This window comes from Mchenga conophoros, linkage group LG4, assembly GCF_057382185.1.
Source record: "Mchenga conophoros isolate Kocher_MC1m ecotype Shallow Benthic linkage group LG4, M_conophoros_male_GT1.1, whole genome shotgun sequence".
NCBI lineage: Eukaryota > Metazoa > Chordata > Actinopteri > Cichliformes > Cichlidae > Mchenga > Mchenga conophoros.
Window position 1 is genome coordinate 18,381,743 of NC_140529.1, and position 21,409 is coordinate 18,403,151.

General features: G+C 40.9%; 1 protein-coding gene across 1 annotated transcript; it reads left to right on the plus strand.

The window, feature by feature from the left end:
- Positions 1 to 285: 285 nt before the first annotated feature.
- sec14l1 (SEC14-like lipid binding 1) lies at positions 286 to 16,046 on the plus strand. Its single transcript, XM_085270774.1, has 16 exons — positions 286 to 447; positions 781 to 877; positions 5,506 to 5,655; positions 5,878 to 6,009; positions 7,030 to 7,158; positions 7,257 to 7,476; positions 7,801 to 7,910; positions 8,829 to 9,018; positions 9,402 to 9,490; positions 9,584 to 9,654; positions 9,764 to 9,935; positions 10,525 to 10,659; positions 11,376 to 11,510; positions 11,732 to 11,974; positions 12,124 to 12,302; positions 12,554 to 16,046. The coding sequence occupies exons 2-16, from the start codon at positions 815 to 817 to the stop codon at positions 12,636 to 12,638; spliced, it is 2,103 nt and encodes a 700-aa protein (XP_085126900.1). The 5' UTR covers positions 286 to 447; positions 781 to 814; the 3' UTR covers positions 12,639 to 16,046.
- The last annotated feature ends 5,363 nt before the right edge of the window (positions 16,047 to 21,409 follow it).

Here is a 21,409-nt window from a genome sequence, read left to right on the forward strand (position 1 = left end):
TATCATGTCGTCTGGTAAGGTACAACAACAACAGCTTTAAAAAGCTTTGTATATATGCCCTCCTACGTTTGTGTCCGAGTCCAGAAAGGCGGTAGAAAATATTCAATAATGTTAGACAGATAAAAAAAAATAAAAATCACGAATTTATAGTCTTTTGTTCATTTCGTGTTTGTCAGTGTCGGATGAAATTTTGCTTGAAAATGTGCGACCAAAACGACTTTTTTTTTTTCAAACATCACGTTGATTTCCTGTTTGGCCGAAAGGGGGCGGAGTCAAAAGTCTGCCGTAAGGTCAAAGTGACGGGTAGGAAATGTTTTTCTTTTGCGGTTTTCATTGTAGGAAAGTAGGCGAGAGGCTCGCTTTCTTCTCTCAGCTGACGACATGGACCCTCATATAGTTGGACAGCTACAGTAAGCCAACCTGCCGGCACGGAAAGAAAACATTTCTGTAAGTCAAAGTGTCTTTCTTTCCGCTATAGAAACCGCTTGACACTGTGTTTGCTTATGTGTCATTACATTGTAACAAACTTTGAACTTTGACATTTTCTCTATGGATCAAAACATCCCAACTGGTTCCAAAAAAACTTTCTGAAATTCTCCTTCTGCAGCACACAGCTTATATTTCAACCCTAATTATGGTCATGTGAATGTCACTGTCCTCTCTTTCTCCCCTCATTGACCTTTACTCAGCTCATGTTATGTAGACTTTTTTTAAGAAGAAGAAGACGTGCCCTTTCCACTAATCTATACTGACAGCTGCCGTGTCATATCTCTGTGGCAGTTTAACAGAGTTTGCTGCTGACTGAGCTTCAGCCATGGTGCAGGAGTACCAGTCCCCTGTTCGGGTCTACAAGCACCCGTTTGAGTTGATAATGGCGGTAAGTGACGTGCTTATATTGAGGAATCTTTTAAATTCACAGATTGTGTGCGTATGTATATATGCAGCCTTCCAGCTCACAGCATTGAATATGAGCTTCATATTTGCAAAATATCCTTTATACACAAACTAGGGATCAAAGTTTGGCAATCTGCTTTTCACTCTAGGGCACTGACCTTTTGCAATCCAAATGCTGTTCAGCTTTTCCTCTCATGAAAATAAATAAATTTTAGATTTCAAAAGTTTTCCAGCTCATTCCATGGTTAGGTGGCAATGTAAAAGAGACCAGACACTTTCAGAAAATAGTCAGTAGCCTTGTCTGCCTCAGATAGTCATTTGTCTCATTTTTGATATTTGCTTACTTGCAGTCTGTACTGCATGTTTATTGACTTTACTGGAATGCTGCATATTTTTTCTTTCCTGCTCGTGCTGCTTTAAATACAATAACTTGAAGGGTGCTTTTCTTTCTTTTTGCATGAAAACACACAGCACAATAAAGACTCCTTTTTTCAAAACCAGACTTGCCATTTAGTGTTTGGCAACTGGCCTTGATGTTGAATGGTTATGCAAAAACCAGGGGTAGGCAACCTTTTTGATGACAAGTGCCATCTAAAAAAGTGCCATATCAACCGTTGCATTAACAATACGATAACTTGCTTCAGTTCCAGTACCAGATGTTTTGCAGCTGTAAAAACTTTTAGAGTACTTGCTTGCTTCTCATATCTTGACACAGCACGTGTAATTGATTCAACTTTCTCTGCCTCATCCTTGAAGGTTTTTTGATGTTTCGTCTCAAATTGTCGTTTAACACTGGAAGTCCGGCAAACAACACTCTCGAGGCAAAGGGCACATACAGCACGATCTTTCTGTTGCACAAAGTCTTCCGTCCAAATTGTCATAAAAGACCATTAGCTGTATTGTCATTAGCTCTGTGTGAGCTAATTTGTGATGTGCATTGGTGGCCCAGCCTTAGATATTTATTTTTAAATACACCTTCTCAGATTATTTCACTGCATGCCGTGCCACCACTTAACCCTTCACCACGTGCCAAGGGTTGCCGACCCCTGATATAGACACTCAATCAATCAAAATTTATTTATATAGCACATATTAAAACAACAGTGTTGACCATAGTGCTTCACAGTCAGCCACTTCACTTGGTACGTCAGTTTAACTGCTCGTTTGGCGCAAATATCAAAAACGGACAAATTTCGGTCAATCTCGTTATTTCTTATCTATACAGAGTCTGGCAAATGCAAAGGTTGTGGGGTTTAATCAAGAATATATCAGAATGAGAAAGTCATTTAAGTAACCTTGAACGTGGCATCGTTCTTGTTCGGGGTATTTTGTAAACTGCTGATCTATTGTGATTTTTGTTTTTGCATTAGAATTACATTTCTTAGACTTTTTGTCTTATTTATGTCAGAAATCAGAGGAGAATAACCAGACTGCTTTGAGCTGAAAGGATCCACTCCTTACAGCCAAAGTCAACCCAGTATCACAGCAAAACGTGTAATAAACACGCCGGTACACCCTGTCCACTTCTAACTTTGGAGAGGGAAAAAAGATAATGGTTGCATTACCGACAGGGGGAGATAGTATATTTAAAGCCAAGAAGTCAGTAGTAAGCAAAAACACATGAAGTACATTCAAGGGTCCTTAATAACCAGAAACGATTAAGCTAGGTGGCTAGTATATATTTACATGTAAATGTCTTAATGATGTCAGTTTAAATGCTTCCTCCCATGATTATTTTCATGTTGGCTTGAAATAAAGTATCTCCCTCTGCTGTTACTGCAAGTGCTACGTGTGTATATTTCATTTGTAAAGGCAAAGTGTGAAATGGTCTTTTACATAACGCTGTGATACTGGGCTGCCAACGTAAGCAGAGTGCACAGCACAGATGGAGAAGAAGCGCACCGAGCGCTGCTCCAAATAGCCAAAAACAGGAAACTGAAGCTCACCAATATTTGACAACAGAAGATTGGAAAACATTGCCTGGTCTGATAAGTCTTGAGTTCTTCTGCAACATTCAGATGGTGAGGTCAGAATTTGCTGTAAACAGCTTGAAATCATGGATCCATTCTGCCTTGTATCAGCGGTTCAGGCTGCTGGTGGTGTAATGATTGTGGGATATTTCCATGACACGCTTTGACCCCTTTAGTACCAGCTGAATATTGTCTAAACACCACAGCCGACCTGAGTATTGTTGCTGACCATGTCCAAAGCTGTATGACCACAGTTCACTGTACTCAACTGGCCGCCTCAGGTACCAGATCTCAGTCCAATAGATTGCACCTTTGGGAAATTCACCACAAAGATGTGAAATCAGCAAATCTTCAGCAACTGTGTAATGGTGTCATGTCCATATGGACCAAAATCTCAGAGGAATGTTTCCAGCGTCTCAGAAATAATGTTAGTTCTGAATGCAAAAGAGCGTCCAACCCAGTGCTAGTGAGGTGTAACTAATGAAGTGGCTGGTGAGTGTGTATTTGAGGTGTCTGTAAGTCATTCAGCGTGGTTGTTGTTTTCTTATCATGTGCTGCCTGGGCAGAGGTCGGGAGTTCTCGAGTTGTTTTGTAGGATGGTTTTTTAGAACAGCTGTAAGTTATGTAAGTGCCTCGCTGACCAGTTCTCTTATCCTTTAGAAAGCAAACAAAATGCAACGCTAAGAAAAAGAGAGTTTGTCAGCAGAAAACTTTGCAGCTATATTTATATAACTCACTTTCCATTATTCCAACAGTATTCAATAGTTACACAGGGGGAAAAATCCATTAAAATTCCATGCTATAAGCTGGCTTTTCTTTAAATGGAATATTTTTTGTTATGATACCGATGCATTGCTTTCCCATCACTGCAAATTGCAGTTTTGGGCTAAAACCATAAGCACAAGAACACCAGGCAAAGCAAAAGTAGGACAAAAGAAAAATAAATACGGATTCCCGTGAGGGGCACCGTCACCTGTGCGGTCTGCTCTTGGTGTTTTCTCTTAAGTTACACATTAAGCCAAAGTGTTGCACAACATCCTTGATGAAGGGTTGTAGAGACTGCGATGCTGCAGCGGTTACAGTTTGCCGTGCAGCTGCTATACAGAGTTAACACAATAGACAGTGTGGATAACACCTACACCAAAGCCATTTGATGCTTCCCCATGGAACATTTGCAGGTCTGAAATTCTTCCTGCGTCACTGCAGGTTATTGAAAAGACTCTCAAAATAAGCCCTTTGTGAAAGCTAAATAACAGCTCCTTTAAGAAGAGAAAGAAGCCTGCGACAGCTTAAAGAGGAGAATCCAAATGAACAGCTAACATCCTCTTCTGCTCCCATTTACCTCAGAGCTTCTCATTAGCTCCCTCAATGCTACTGACAGCTGTTGTTCAGGCTAACAGTGCTAATCAGTGTCCTGGATATTACTGAATGTTTAACCTTGACACCATTGTTGTTCCTGTCATGACATTTCTTAATGACTCTCCGGGGCCTTTATGTAACAGAGCTAGGTGCCTGTAAACGCACGACACTTGTAGAAATGCATTTGATCAATATCGGCAGAAGAGTAAAACATGATTTGAATGAGCTGAAAAGTGCTGTCTGTCTGACGTTTGGCTTACACAAAGTCCTCAAGGCTTGCTTTGCCTAAAACACTAGAAACCCATGTTCTCCCCCCCCCCTTTTATATATATTATTAAATATTTTGTGCCTCCATTATGTGGTTATGCTCATAATACTGAAGGGGGAATAGGCAGAACAGAGCTTTCAATTTGTCTGCAATCAGTGAAACATACTGTTTTTGTTAGTTTGCCTGTTGCACAGCGCCAGTCATTGCTGCTTAATTAGCACAGAAACATTTCCCAATAATTTTCTTAGTGAATAATTTCATCCTGTTGATTGGATTGTTCATACGCTGTGCTGTATTGATGCGTGCAGGATGTGCGAGGTTGTCTGTGTGTGTGTGATTTTGAGAGTTTAGCTTTTTAAACTTTTAAAATCTTAAGTCTTGGCTGACTTAGTGATTTTACTGCTTAACGCAGTTCCTCAAGACATTGACGGCACTTTTCTATCCCATGGTAAAATGCTTATCCCTCTATCCGCGCCATTACACAGGCAGCTGTCCGTATCATAAAGGTCTAGTTCATCCCCTGCTTTTGCTTAGTTGTCAATAGTTTGCTATCAGAAGCTGCACTGCCCCTTGTTAAGTAACATCTTTTACTGCAGATCTTGAAACGCCTGCCTGGCAGCTCAGTAAGTGCATACAGGTAGCCCTGGTGATAGTGGCGAGGGCAGATGGTCACATGCTTTGGTCTTTAAAACACGTGGCAATTACTGCTTGTAAATGCTGCAGGCTGTTGGTGTCTGCAAAACACAACATTTTAATAGGCATTTACATAAACTAAAGTTGCTAACTACAGAAAAAAGCACCCTAACCTGACACAGTAGTTCAGTGCTATAAATCTATTCAGTCAGCCTTTGTGATTATAGTTTTCTATAAGCAGCTTTCCCTTCCTAACAGTGAGCTACCTCACTGAGGCAGAGCTCCCAGTGGAACAAACTGAATGGACCCAGGCAAGCCATTAATACAGACAACATAATAATAAACCCAATCAATCAATTTTTCTATATAAATGTCTTTCAGGCCTACGTGAGACGGTTCCCAAAGTGTCCATTGATTCCAATGTTTGTGGACAGCGAGATCATAAGTGAGAGCCAAAGTGATGATGGATGCGTGCTGGTGACTGAGAGGCGCTGTACGATCGACATCGAAGCCCCACGACTTCTCAAACGGGTACTTCCACTCTGACCTTATAGGGGATGAGGGCGGTAAAGCAAAGGAATTGGTTACTATGATGTGATCTTTCTTTTGTGAAGTACAAAAACCAGATGCTCTTTATTTAGTGAAATACTTGTAAATGATGCATTTCAGCCTTGCACATGTTATTGGAGGATAAAAGATGTGACTTTTTGCAGTAACTGTAAATGTAGCATGTTTTGTTTCTTCTGCATGTAGATCGCCGGCGTGGATTATCTGTACTTCATCCAAAAAAATTCTCTGAACCGCAGAGACAGGACGCTCCATATTGAGGTTCACAATGAGACTTTTTCTAACAGAGTCATTGTCCGTGAGAGGTGCAGCTACACGGTGAGTCTGAGAGTCAAACGTGGTAATCAGGTGCTTAGAATGTGGCAGCGTGTAGGAGGTTTATTTCTTTGTTTTTATATAAACTTTTACAACGCCTAGTGCTTGCCGGATGGTACAGAGTCCCTGCTAAAGGCAATGCAATATGTGGTGCATGAATTATTCATCTTAGGTGATCCTCCCATAGTGTGCTCAAGGCACTAAAGAGCTAGTGTCACCAGGTGTCTTTAAAGCTGCTATTGTCTCAGTCAGAGTTACTATAATACTGCTCTCCCTGTTAAAAGATGCTTCGCACAACTTTTTGATGTCTGCTCTGTATCATGTGGCAGTCTGCACAGAAGAAAGTAAGAATTTTGTATGACAGTAATTTTGCAATTACTGAACCAGCCACTTCATTAGGTATACCTTGCTACAGCTGCCTTCTCATCTTCTTTAACTCTTCAAATTCAATCAATTTTGGTTCATGTTAACATAATAGCATCACATAGTTGCATAGGTGCTCAATTGGATTGAGATCTGCCGATTGTGGAAACCGTTTGAGTTCGGTGAACTCATTGTGATGTTCAAGAAACCAGTTTGGCATGATCTGAGCTTTCTGAAATGATGTGTTACGCTGTAGTCATAAAGAGATGGACAACAGCAATAATCCAACCCATCTGGCACCAATTTTCTTCCTCATTCAGACGCTCAGTTTTCAGCTTTAGTAGATTGTGTTGACCATGTCTGCATGCCTGTATGCACTGAGTTGCTACTAAGTGATTAGCTGATTAGATATTTACAATAACAAGCAGTTGAAAAGGCGTACCTAATGAAGTGGCTTGTGAGTGTATGTGCAGTACCTGGCACCAGAACCTACCATTTACTTAAAAGGCAGTTAAAATTGTGATGACGAGATATGTAACCATGTATGCACTGATGTAATATTTTGTATTAAACCTCAGCTTGTGCTTTGTTTACATAACAAAGAGTTTGGTTGAACAGTTTGGTTCAAGTTCAAATTCATATGCGTGTCCTCTTCCACAGGTTCATCCAGAGAATGAGAGCTGGACTTGCTTCGAACAGTCGGCTAGTCTGGATATTAAGTCCTTTTTTGGTTTTGAAAGCACCGCAGAGAAGATAGCGATGAAGCAATATGCTAGTAGCATTAAAAAGGTTTGCATATTTTACTTCATTTGCCTTCACGTCTTGGTCCAGATGCTTCCCTAACTGTCAAAATTAATTCAGTCTTTCATTTCCTTCAACTGATGAAGGGTAAAGAAATTATTGAGTACTACCTCAGAGAGCTGGAGAAAGAAGGAGTCACTTATATACCTCGTTGGACCTCCACTGTTGACTCTGGGACAGTCACTTGGAGGCACCAGCTGCTGCCCCCCTCTGCTGCCAGAGCCATCCCAGTGAACAGTGCCAAGGACGGGCTGCACTGTAAAGACTCATCATGTTCTGCAGAGCTAGTGACCGGTTCGCCTGATGGTCAGTGTGTGCTCGCTAATCCCAGCAAAGGTTTAATATAAATGTCAAAAGATAACAATACATAGAGTGAATTTACCAACTGAGATATTAAAAGTGTGGGAAATAGATCAGTGGGTGATTTATACAGCAGTGCAGGAATCCTCCTATAACTGCACTGCCAAAAAACCTCAAACAAACAGAAGCAACATTTTAAGTGTTTGATAAAAACCTGCAAAACTCACCGTGTCTAATTATTTTCAAAAACGCTGAAATTGCACCATAGTCTTCAGTCTGTTGGATGCAATATTGTGTAACATTATGCTGTTATTGTGTTTTGGCCTGTAGACAAGTTGGATGCTGACTACATCAGACATTACCTAGGTGATTTAACGCCTCTGCAGGAGAGCTGTCTTATTCGGCTGCGTCAATGGCTGCAGGAAACCCACAAGGGCAAGGTCACAAATAAACAAACACAGTTTCTTTCATTAGTGAACAGTTGATGCTGCGATATACAGTATGCCTTTATTTCTAAGACACTCACGCAACCTGTTATTTCCCTCTTGCTTCCACTCTTACTCTAGCTCAGTTTTGATGCTCAGAGACATACAGTGCTGTGAAAAAGTATTTGCACCCTTCTTGTTTTCTTAGTTTTTTGCATATTTATCATGTTTATCAGATCATCCAGCAAATTTTAATATAGGTTTAATACAGGTAACCCCAGTAAATACAAAAGGCATTTTTTAAATTATTGTTTTATTTATTTAAGGAAAAAAGGTCATTCAAACCTCCCTGGCCCCGTGCAAAAAAGTCATTGCTGTCGTCTGCAAAGGGTTACAAAGCCAATTCTAAGGATTTAAGACTCCAGTCAACCACAATGAAAGCCATTATCCACAAATGGAGAAAATTTGGAACAGTAGTGAACCTTCCCAGGAGCAGATGGCCTGCCAAAATTTCACCAAGAGTGCATCAACAACTCTTCCATGAGATCGCAAAAGAACCCAGAACAACATCTTAAGACCTCCGGGCCTCACTTATCTCAAATAAGCTCAAAGTTCATGGTTCAACAATAAGAAAGAGACAAACGATGAACATTATGGAAGGTTTGAGTCCCTTTGCATCGGCATAAAACTAACACAGCATTTAATAATTAGAACATGAAACCAAGAGTCAGACATGGTGGTGGTAGTGTAATGGTCTGGGGCTCCTTTGCTGTTTCAGGACCTTTTTGCAAACGAAGCAAACCAGTTATTCAGTTTAGGGCGCAATTTCTTTTTCACTGCACTACATGCAATTTGCAAAGATTTTCACCAGCAGAGTATTAAAAAATGCTTTGGATTCATCAGCATCTTTAACGATGCACCTCTCATGTACAGATTCCAAAGGATCAGCATGTGCTACGCTTCCTCAGGGCCAGAGATTTCAACCTCGACAAGGCCAGGGAGTTCCTCTGCCAGTCACTGACCTGGAGGAGACAGCATCAGGTGGATTTCCTGTTAGACACATGGAAGCGCCCTCAACTGCTCCAGGATTATTACTCTGGAGGCTGGCACCACCACGACAAAGGTACTGAGTGAGCGATGCTGGTTGATATTGCCATTATTGTGAGGCTTTTTTACTCCAGGCAGAGGGAAATTTTATCAGCTAATCTTAAAAGCCACAGGGATTTAAGCTTTTGTGTTTATATAGTTCTCAAACAGCCTGTTAATTATTGACTGCAAAGTCTGAACACCATATGTCTTCACTCCCATGTTTGGAAAAGGTTTCATTGCTTTTAACAGCTCAGCTGATCCAACTGATCACAGTTAAGACTTGAACACAGGATGTTCCCCTTGAGTGTTTACATGCTAAACCGATACCCTTTCTAGAGCGGTAAACACCAGCTTTGTTTACAGGTGGAAGTGTGCAGTGCAGTTTGTGATTGTTCACTGTGTTTCCTTCTCATTCAGATGGCCGTCCTCTGTACATTTTGCGTCTGGGTCAAATGGACACTAAAGGTTTAGTACGAGCCTTGGGTGAGGAGGCGCTGCTGAGACAGGTGACATAATTTATGACTTAATTTACATGGAAACAAAGCAAAAAGTGAAGATATTCTAAATGAAGTTGGCGCTTAACTGTGACAATGTTGCAGGTGCTTTCCATTAATGAGGAGGGACTGAGGCGCTGTGAGGAAAACACCAGAGTTTTTGGACAACCTATTAGGTGCCTAAATCGTATTTAGTTTAATCCTGCTCGTGTCCCATTGGTTAATGAGCAATCAGCAGTGCACTTTAACCAAAACAATGCGATGTCTGTTTTTATGTGTCGCTAGTTCTTGGACTTGCCTGGTGGATCTGGACGGTCTAAACATGCGTCATCTGTGGCGACCTGGCATTAAGGCGCTGTTGAGAATCATCGAAATTGTTGAGGCCAATTACCCTGAAACTTTGGGTCGCCTGCTCATACTGCGGGCACCGAGAGTTTTCCCTGTGCTGTGGACCCTGGTGAGAATAAACTGACTGCATCACCTGAATATGGAAGAATTCATAAAGCTGTAGAATACAGATGCAGAGATTATAAATAGCTAAGTGCAGTCCAGCCATGCTGGAAAAATGAGCAACTAATAAACAAAGAAAAATCTATTTATGGACCAGGAAAGATGACTGTAAAACTAAAACCCATAGGGGCACATTTAATCTTTGCTGTATGCAGTAGCATGGGTGGCAGGATTGCAAGAAATTACAGAAAGAGAATGAGCTACTGGGACGATGATGTCAATATAAAATACTATGGATGCTTAGTAACACCATCAACCAAATATTAAAGTATGTGTCACAGTGAGTTTTATATATTTACTAGGTATGTGTGTTTTTAAAGGGATGTCAAATGCTGTCATTTTTCTGTAAAGCAAATTTACCTTGCCTTTAGGTATAAATAAAGTTACCTTACCTTACCTTACCTTACCTAACACCATCAACCAGCTAACATGTGCATTTTTCATGCTTGAATTATTCATTGATTATGGATTGGCTTTCACAGTCCATAATAAGTGACTTTGCCCTTTCCTGCATGCTCTCTCGGTCTCACCGCCAGGTCAGCCCCCTTATTGATGAAAACACTCGTAAGAAGTTCCTTGTTTATGCTGGAAACGACTACCAGGGTCCAGGAGGTTTGGTAGACTACATTGACAGAGAAATTATCCCTGACTTCCTGCAAGGAGACTGCATGGTGAGGTTAAGTCTTCAGCTTATTGACCATACCTGTGAAAGTCAGTCTCAGCCCAGCCAGAAATATGCATATCATACCTGCAGTATGTGGTTTCACCAGCATGTACCAGTTTAGCATAGCTACATCTGGGTAGACATTTCTCTACAAATCCAGTGAACATCACCTTGCACTTCAGGCCCTTGACCCGGTGTTGTTTTGTTATGAAGAAATGATATATTGGAGGCCTGTATAGATTTTTGAGCTGCAGGTTGTCAGATAGGACCAGAACATACTGTGCTCACTGGCTAGTGGGTACAGTATCTGCCTCAGCTCAGCTGGCTCAGTTTTCTTTCCTTTTTTTGTTGACATAAAGGAAAAAAATTGCATCTGGGGCACATCACGATGTCCTTACAGGAGGACTCGCGTGTTTGAATTCTGTGACAGTTCAGTCAGTTCTGTGAGCACTCAACAAGTTGTTGCTCAGCTGCAAACGTGAAAGTGAAAGAGCTGTATCTAGTTGGAACTATAAAATGGCATTTCATACTGAGAAAGGTTATCCTTTAACTGAACCTGCATATCTAAGTTCATGGCATATGAATTGCAGTAAAACTTATTACATAAGATAATACTTTATTACACTATGCTTTTTGTAAAACAAGCTAGTATGTCTACATATATTTTGATATATATTAGTAAGCGTTCTGCTTTAATCACATTTATTTCTTCTTCTTCTTCAGTGTGACATTCCTGAAGGAGGAATGGTTCCCAAATTTCTGTACAGAACAGCAGAAGAATTAGAGAGTGAAGAAAACCGCCTGTTGACTGATTCCATCTATAAAAGTGCCAGTATCTACAAGGGGGCTCCATACGAGGTGCAGTCTCAACTTTTATGCTTTGCCTCCAGTTTTATGACAATAAGAGTTAACAACAGGGCAAGAAAGGCGACATTTCTTTGCGTTTAATAGAGTTTATGCATTGTGTAATAGTGCCACTTACTGGAACAACTATGCATTGCATGCTTAAAATATATAGCGTGATTAATGAATTGCAGTCTTCAGACCTGTGTTTCTAATCTTCTTACATCTTTCTACAGCTGCTGATAGAGATCACAGAGGCCTCCTCTGTCATCACATGGGACTTTGATGTGTCTAAAGGAGATGTGGTATTTAACATCTACCACTCCAGGAGAGCCCCTCAGCCTCCCAGAAAGGAAACTCATGGTATCGCTTCCCTAGGGGCTGTTAATCCACAGCTTATAGACAAGAGCTGGGTACTAGGCCAGGACTACAGCACGGTGGAGAAAGCCCTCATGTGTAGGGAGGGAGAGAGTGTGCAGGTGAGAGAGGACATAAAAAGCTCTTTTGATCTGTCTTTGTTTAACAGTCTCAGACAACCTTCCTTTGTCCCCGTTCGCCGTCTTAAGTGCTTAATCCTCCATCACAGCGAACACAAATTGATCCTGCAGATTTCTCTGGTTTGAAACAGGGCTCCCACATAACACGCTGGCCCGGCTTCTACATCCTCCAGTGGCGTTTCCTAAGCTCCGCAGCCTGCGCAGCCTCCAGCATGCCTCGAGTGGATGATGTGCTGGCCTCTCTGCAGGTTTCCTCCCACAAGTGTAAAATCATGTACTACACCGAGGTCCTTGCCTCCTGTGACTTCAGGTCAGTTTGGTATTTTTATTTTTTTGATGCTATACTGAGGCTCTTTTTCACTGCATGGGTCTTATGTAAGACTTTAAATATATATACAGGGACATTTATGCAAACTGTTTGTTCCTTATGCTTGTGCGCAAGCTGCCTTTTATTTGCCGCAGTGATTAGAATAATTGATTAGTATTTGATTGGGTGTAACTACGTCTTCAAGTTAAGATAATGTTGTTTGTCGATTTGTTTTTGTTTGTTTGTTTTTTTAGGGGTTCCATGACCAGTCTCGAGTCTTGTCACAGTGGCTTCTCACAGCTCAGTGGCACCACAACATCCTCTACCATTTCAAGGTAGCGTCTGTTAAGCGGACGTCCAGATGCAGCGATGACCAAAGCTCACTTGTATCCACTGGTGCCTTCAAAGAGAATTTTGTTTTTCAAATATGAGCTGTGTCACTGAAGACTGATTTTTGTTTCTACCGGAGTACATTAATAATGCAAATACCTGATGAAAATGCACTTTCGTCTTATATCCTTGCAATACGACAATGCATAAAATGAAAAAAAGGAGATGACTCACACACAGTAGCGTTTATATATTCTTAGATTAAATTTTAAAAAAGCACACATGAGCTTCTGTCCTTGCTTCTGTTGTCCACAAGGTGTCAGTGCAGTCTGCTGGAGCTGCTCTCAAATCTGCAGCGGCCTTTCCGCTTGGAGTTTAACTCACAGTCTTCATTTGGTTGTCTATGAAATTGAAGGGAGAATTGTTCAGAATTGTAAAACAATAATAATCGATGTCTCTGGAGTGTCTTGCACCAAGTGTTTCGAACAGCACCTGCGCTGGCAAAGCTGTGCTGAAACAATATCTTTGATTTATCATCGAGATTGTTATTGCTCTTCGAGCAAACGGTGAGGTTTTAGGAATGAGAAGCTGGTATGAAACCTCTTTTTTGAAAATCTGCAGCACACTCCCTAGATTTCATGTAATGTTTTTTGGGCTTGTTAGGCGGAGCCGCTTAGTTTTCTCAGGCAGCTAATTTAAATGCAATAAAGTGCAGCCTCTTGTGATCTGGCACTGGGCCAGGCAGACTACTGATTTACATAAAACTTTAATTTCCATAAACTTATCAGATGCTTCCAGCTAAAGCTTAATTGAATTTTCCTGCGTTATTATTATTATTTCTTTTTTTTTGTCTTCTTGGTTGCAAACTCGTGTCATGTTGGTGTTTATCCCGGCACAGTCAGGTACGTGGAGTTTTTTCTTTTTGAGGCTGATTTACCAGCATCCTGACTTCCTGCTGCCATGCCGGTGCTGTTAGACAGAGAAAGTTCACCGACTTAGCCTGAAGCTTGTTTAGTGAATTATTCAGCCTTCTCTAACAACCTCCCAAAACCCACATTTTCCACACACAGAATAACACTTCTGTATCTTGATGTGCCTAATTTTCTCGTAAAAAATGTTTTTGTTAATATAACTGTTATATATTTTAAGGCCAAATTATTTTACTGGCTCACATTGGCTTGAAAATGTCTACATATGTAAAATTTCATAAGCAAATGAAATACTCGATAATGCATAACCTCATAATGTGGCCACCTGTTTGGTTGACCTGACGCCACCTTCTGAGGGTGTCCTGGCTGACCTGAAGCCACAAATCACTCGACTGATTAATCATTACAGCTCGTCCTGTGTGCTTACATGCTGATGTTTACTAGGTACAGTGTAATGTTAAAAGTGGGCAGGGGGAGGAGATGGGAACATTTCTTCTGCATATATTTGTTGTAAACTGAATGAATTTTGACTTTATAACATCTGATAAAATGAAGAAAGATTAGAGATGTCCTGAATATCTATTCTAAGTTGTAATTGTAAGAAACCTGAAATGTTTTGAAAGATTTCAAGCTACTCACAAAAAATGGGAATCTCTCTCTGTGCTAGAAGAGATGTCTTAGGATCAAATGTATTGTCCAATATATTATATATTATCTCTCTTCCTCACCAGTTTTGACGAAAGAACTGATAAATGCACCTGCACTTTGACTTCTTATTACTTATTCGCTTGTTGCGCTGCTGAACATCCCAGATAAGTCTCCAGCAAAGTTATCTGGAATTTGCCTCCCCATAGGCACAAATGAAGACTCAATCCCCCTTTTATTTCCCTAAGACATTTCACATTCTCTCTCTAACCTGCCTCATAAGCGGCTGATTGAATGTGCTTTCCCACCACGGCGGAGATTGGACTTGTCTGAAGTAAGAGTCAAATTAAAATCAGTCTGGAATAAGACCGCAACCTAGAAGACTAGAACACTTTATTCTTTGGCGAGCACAGCAGGCAGGCAGGAGGGCGGCTGCATTCATAATATGCTGCTGAAATAGTCCTCAGACTTGTTACCGATATTAGCATCCCAGCCTTCACTGGGAATATGTACATGATAATGAACGATCTTTTCTCAGCTTTTCCAGACTCAGACATGGAAATAGGCAACACGGGGATGACTTTGAGGCTGTCTTTTTTTTCTGTATTTACATCTCATGAATAGAAAAAATAAATAAATTACAAAAGGTAGGGAGGTTGTGCTTTGCAAAATAGTGATTCATGCACCGCTTACCCATGTCAACACACTCCTCTGAGTCTATTTGCAAGAGCTAACAAAGTTGATGCATTAAGAGAAGCCAAGGTCAGCTGATAATAGTGCCTAAAATACAAAGCGAAAAATAAAATAATAAAAAATAAGGTGAAAACCACTTATCGCTCAACCAGTTCTCTTTATCCACCACAGGCTTCAGCTAAAATGGATTTCTTTCTTGTTGAACTCGATAATAAAAGAGAAAACCTTATCAGGCATAAGGTTGTAGGCTCTCACTGTAGTGTGGAGCCTCATTAAAACCTAAGCCGTGTTTCATTTGCTTCCTTCTGACAATCTTGACCTTCCCACTAATTGAAAAGGAGAGCTCCAGATTAGTGCGCCACATTATTTTCCGGAGGCTTGATACACTGGCAGGAAAACTTTGCCCGGGATTGTTGGTCTCAAAACAACTGTGCGTCTAAATCGCGGCCCTGGTTTGAGTGTGATGTACGGAAGCTGAAAAACAAACAGTAAAACTCCTTCGTTTGAGTTGTGGACCTGTCTGATTAGCTAATCTTATATTGGCCTGTTTGAAATTCATTTTCTGACTTGATATACTGCTGGGCTTGATTAATATGTCCACAAACAAATAGATACAGTCACATCTATTTATCTCTGATGTTTCATACCATCTCTCATATCGTGTTACATTGATTTTTCCCTGCTACAAGAGAGACCATCAATCTAGCTACAATTTAGGGCAATTTCTGAGCTCTGCCCTCATTTGCAACAGACTGTCAAGGTTCTGCTTTAAGTTGTGTTGTTTTCATCTGCATTCGAATCACACCTGCATTTATTTCTCTGGGCTTCCTCGGCTCACTGACTGCTGTAGTTGACATTTTCATTCTTTGCCCTCTAATTGGTCACTGAACTGTGGAGGTCAATATGAGTTTTTGCCCCCCCCCCACACACACACACTCTTTTAAATGCTTTAGTGGAAACACTATAGCAGTTACTTATCTTTTTGCTTGTTTGGATCGATTACTAAGCTGTGCCGAGTAACTAATCTGTCTAATGTAAGAATGAACGACAGGAGACATCGAGCACCACATCGCCGTCCCGTTTATGACACAACCACAAACATGTTTTGTGCTGCATCCCTTTCCTGTAATAAAGAAGAGTGCCAACTCACGCTTTATCGTCATGCCATTGATTGAATCCTGACAATAGCTGCCCCAGGGTTCACATAAAATATTGAATTACTTTCCTCTATAAAAAGACAACAGACCTCGAAGGCTGTGTGCAAATCAAATTAAGCCTTCCTCTTTTTTAAAAAAAAAAAAAAGAAATTTAGAAAATTTAGAACAAGAAATGCTAAATTAGCTAAAATTCATGCTGGGAAAACAGCAGTGGGAGCAATATGCTTGGAGACTTGTTAAATTTGAAATGGTGGCTTCGACTTGGAGCAGGCCTGCAACTACAAAGCATCTACAAACCAAAGTGATAAAATAACATGGCAATAAGACCGAACCAGTCTGTGTGATGATAAAATGATTAACGATGATAAATTGGACACATTTTCTGAAATTCCTCCTTGCAAACTACATCTATCTATCTATCTATCTATCTATCTATCTATCTGATATGCAAGCCACTTGGCTTTAATATTTTCATTGGTTGAAGTCTGAAGTCAGACATACCACACTGATGCAGTTTAATAAAAATACCAGTGCTTTTCCTTCTATAACAAGTCAAAAACTCTGCTGTGGAAAGGACACACTACTGTATATTTTAACCTTCTGCATGAGGTGTGTCCTATTAAATGCTACCATGTGACAGGAGGGAGCTAGTTCTTCCTGCCTGATGGTGCATGTCCCTTCTATAGACAGTAAAGGTTCCTCTATACTACTTCATGTTAGATCATGGGTAATCAATAGTGTTTCTGCTGGCAAAGAGTAAATGTTGACATTCAGAGCACCTGTCTTTGCTCTCCTCTCGAAGCAAGCCTCACCACCAGCTCTAAATGAACACAGGGCTGCCTTGCTGAAAGCCAGACTGTTGGGGGTTGATGTGGGCACCTGCTGAGAGGCAGAGAGAATAAAGCGAGACAGACAGGTAGAGAGACTGACATAAAGGTGTGAAGGTAAGATTAAGGACGAGGGGAGCAGGACGATCAAGGCAAATGTAGATATTGAAGAGTTCTGTATATCTCATGGGAGCGTCTGCCAGCTCACCTGCCAGTCCTTTTTATCCTGTCAGACTTTATAGAGGGATGGCTCAGTACGTGGTGCCATCACCCCTGTATCCACTGCACATGCATACCTAAATTTTACTGTATTACCTCTTCCCTCTCTTTCCTATAGATGTCTCTGGCTTCTGTTTTTCTGTTCCTATGCTTTTCTGTTTCATTGTGTTAACGTCTCAGGACAGCCTGTTTTATCACCATCATCTTCATAAGCTATTGTACAGTAATCTTAAGTTATGATCAGTAAGCAGTGTTTTTGCCAACTAATTAATGGTGAGGTGCTTAGTTAATTAATCAGTTTTGCCTAGTCTTTAACCAGAAAATTAAATAAGATGCAATCATCTTCTGCAAACACTTTTATTCAAGGACATAAAAGGACATTATTGCTGACAAAACTACAGGTAATTTCATAAAATCATTTTATATTTCTCTTAACAGCTTAGGCTAAAATGTAAATAATTTTAAAAAATGAATATAAACAGCAATTCAGGTCAGTTCAAGACTCAAGGTGATACTATCAAATTATCTGAGCAGCACTTTAAGATGAAGACAGCAAATCTATGAGAACAAAAAGTGTCACCCAGTTTAAAAAACGGCAGATCGGCTTCTGCAGACCGTCCAGAACAAGTCTGGTCCCCGTGTTGTTTTAAACAATGCTTCACAGATGCATTGAATCAGAGAACAAGAGGAGATAAAAACACAGCCAAACTGTTGTCTGAAAATGTTTCCTGGCACTAGTGTTCACTGCTCTGTCTCCGTGTCTCTCTCCAACATTATGAGGTAGTTACTGTAAGCCAGGGCCGTAAGTGATCCCCAGATGCATGCTGGCGCTACACCACTCAGTGTGTTTGTAGCATCTAAGCCCTCCGTCCTTGTCTAAACTGCGTGTGTCAATGTGCTGTGTAATTAAAAGAAACTTTCCTCACAGTAAAGGGACACCTCTATTCTCAGGTGACAGTAAACTCATTTTCATTTGGAAAGAGATTAGTGGAAAACACAGAATGACTGTTTGATGCAAACTGGCACACACTGCGGCTCAAATTCCCTATAGCCCATGTTATGAAGAAATGAAGAGGCTTCTGCAACTTGGGTCCTGTGTGGTTCTAGATGTAGATAAGCATCATCTTTTGTTTTCTAAAATGCTGCGCTTGTTTCAAACCCGATGACCTTCAAATCTGAATTTTACAGAATGTTTAATCCATCACTGGTCAATGCAATTCATAATTCACTCCATGCTGCTTGAATTAGAATCACAAATTTAAATACCTTTAGAGAAAAATTCCCTCCCTGGCAGAGAATTGCACAACATGATTAATACCGCTGTCACATCTATCCATAAAATGTAAGGCTGTAGCCAGCAGCCAGTTAGCTTAGCATAAACAAAATCTGCCTACTAGCCCCTTAATGTTCAATAATTAACCCTCGTTTGTGTTTAATCCATAAAACATAAAGCCTGTAAGACTGAAAGGGAAGGCTGTACTAAGACTTGCTATGATGTATGGTTTAGAGACGGTGGCAATGACAAGAAGACAGGAGGCCAAGCTGGAAGATGCTAAGATTTTCACTGGGACAGGGGGACAGCTCAGGTTGACCAGTTTGGAGACAAAGAAATAGGACAAAGGATGCTGGATATAGAGCTTAGAGGCAGAAGGAAAAGAGTAGGATCACAAAGAAGCTGCTTGGATGTAGCGATGGATGCAGAAGGTTTGTGTGACAAAGGAAGAAACCCCCAGCAGCCTAAGTCTATTGCAGTACAGCAAAAGCAAGATCAGGGTCACCTAATTCAGTCTCAATGATAAGTTTTATCAAAAGTTAAAGCCTAATCTTGAAGGCAAAGAGAATGTCTGTCTCCCAAATCCAAACTGGGAGCTGAGAGGAGCCTGAGAGCTGAAAGCTCTGCGTCCTATTTTACTTTTGAAACTTTAGAGATAGGAGTGCTCTGAAATGTGGCTACTTTATTGAATTGATATACCTTTATTAGTCCCACAAGGGGAAATTTCACAAGGCTGCCGACCTATTGCACGCAATGGCGGCGCCATCTTACCCTCCGACCATACATACATTACACAAAACATCACATGGGGAAGACAGTTCAGAGAGGTATAACAATGGAAAATGCACCACATGAGGAAAGATAAGGAGAAAAAAATAACTCCCCCCAGACTGAGCTCCAACAGGGAGATCAGTTTGAGAACTTTAGAGTGAGTATTTTCCACCATGCAAATTTCCTTGAATGAAGACCAAAACATTATCATAAATGTATGCCAGCACTATCCCTAGCATCAACTAGGGATCCATCTACCTCTTGTCTCTCCCCTGTAGCCTGCATCATCTAAGACTGGAGTGATTTCCAGCCACCCCCTTGGTGCCTTTGTCTTTACACTTAACACTGAACATGTAAATAAAGAATGTAAAAGTAAAATCATTCTCTGTGGTCCTCGTTTGGGTTCTGCACTTGAGCCCATTTTCCCACCGGTTTATCCAGTTTATGACATCAGGTAGGGAAAGACAAGCAGTTTAGCCATCACTGAATTTCATTTAAACAACTCATGTTTAAACAGTGCTGCCAGAAATTGGTTTTCATTTTTTTTATTATGCAGATATAAAAAAAAAAATCTTTTTTAGTTAGTTTGACTTCTCTATGAATTTTAAAATGCCTTCTTATAAAATTGGGTTACTGTTCATGAGGAGGCTGTTTCAAGACTCTGATTCAGCTGGTTTTTGTCAGTCCAGTTGGGCAAACTGCATTTCAAATTATTTATTACTACAGGAGAATATAGTTGTGTTTGTCTGTGTAGTCTCCAAGCGCTTCGAGCTCCTCGGTTATGATGCATACAGTAATTGGGGAGTGATGAGTAAATATCCCCATGGAGCTCAGAGGTGCAGGGACAGGCAGATGCTGAAGGTGGAGGGTTTTGAAACAGCAGGCAGAAATGCACTAACAGAGTATGTCAGACAGAGAGATGGAGAGATGGGAAATTTTGCTGCTTAAATAGACCACCTAATTGACAGGGTATGCTTGGTATATTGTGTCAGGAGAGTGAGGCATGTCTAAAGCAATGCAGCTTGAGCTGAATGCCTTGACTAGGTTGGAGGATTTGCTCCATTTGGAAAGAAAAACGTGAATACAGTAATTTACTTCCTTTTAATGCTCTAACCTGTATTTGCCCTATCCTAGTATACTGCTCAAGGTTTCACCATGTCAGTGTTACATTTATAAACCTTTAAGGCAGGTGTTTTCAAAATGCAGATGTGGAAAATGTTTTTGACTGTCCCACCTGTAGTTGGGGAAAATTGCTTTGACAAGCAACAGAGATGAGATATAGAGCTTGACAGGTCTGCCTATTGTATGTGCCTGAGGGAAACTCATCACCTGTCAGGGCTAAAATAACTTTGGGCTGGTGTGTTACCCGTGTTTCTTGCCTTTCAGATCCTGATTTGGATATTGAAATGATCAATCTCCCCTCTCTGCTTCCACACGAGACCGATGCAGAGAGTCTCAACAATGACAGCTTTAACTACCACCACCCCCGCCTCCCCTGGCTAATCCTCTTTCTGTCCGTCTTGCTTACATGTTGTGTGAAGGCATTGTGCTTGTAATTGCCTTCAAGACTGGCTTAGGCTCTTGACCAAGGATCTTTCAGCTGTGATCTGTTAAGCCTATTACATACTTGTTGCATGCAGACACACACTACCGTGTGGATGAAAGCCTGAATGTGAGAGCCAATTTGTGGCACTTGCTTTGGCAACACTGTGTGCTGAAATTTAGTGCAAGTCTTTTGTTCTGTGGATCATTAGCACTTCAAAACAAAAGAGACAATGCAATGTATTGAGGGCCTTTGACTGTTAAAATCTGTTGGTTGTTGAATGAGCTTAAGGAAAGGATAAGACAAAAAAACGTCAATTCATTAGATAGAAAAGAAATGAAATTTAATTCCGTTTTATTTATATAGGGCTAATTCACAACAACAAGTGCCTCGTGGCACTTTATATTTTAAAGTCACTACAGTATTAGAAGGAAACCCCAATAATCAGACAAATGGCCTGTATTTATATAGCGCTTTACTAGTCCCTAAGGACCCCAAAGCACTTTACATATCCAGTCATCCACCCATTCACACACTGGTGATGGCAAGCTACATTGTAGCCACAGCCACCCCGGGGCGCACTGACAGAGGCGAGGCTGCCGGACACTGGCGCCACCGGGCCCTCTGACCACCACCAGTAGGCAATGGGTGAAGTGTCGTGCCCAAGGACACAATGACCGAGACTGTCCAAGCCGGGGCTCGAACCAGCAACCTTCCGATTAC

Excerpts from the sequence above, each read along its gene's own strand:
- sec14l1 (XM_085270774.1), top strand. The coding sequence starts at position 815 with ATGGTGCAGGAGTACCAGTCCCCTGTTCGGGTCTACAAGCACCCGTTT. Across the intron at positions 878-5,505 it reads CGTTTGAGTTGATAATGGCG|GCCTACGTGAGACGGTTCCC; the intron begins GTAAGTGACGTG and ends AATGTCTTTCAG. Across the intron at positions 7,159-7,256 it reads ATGCTAGTAGCATTAAAAAG|GGTAAAGAAATTATTGAGTA; the intron begins GTTTGCATATTT and ends CAACTGATGAAG.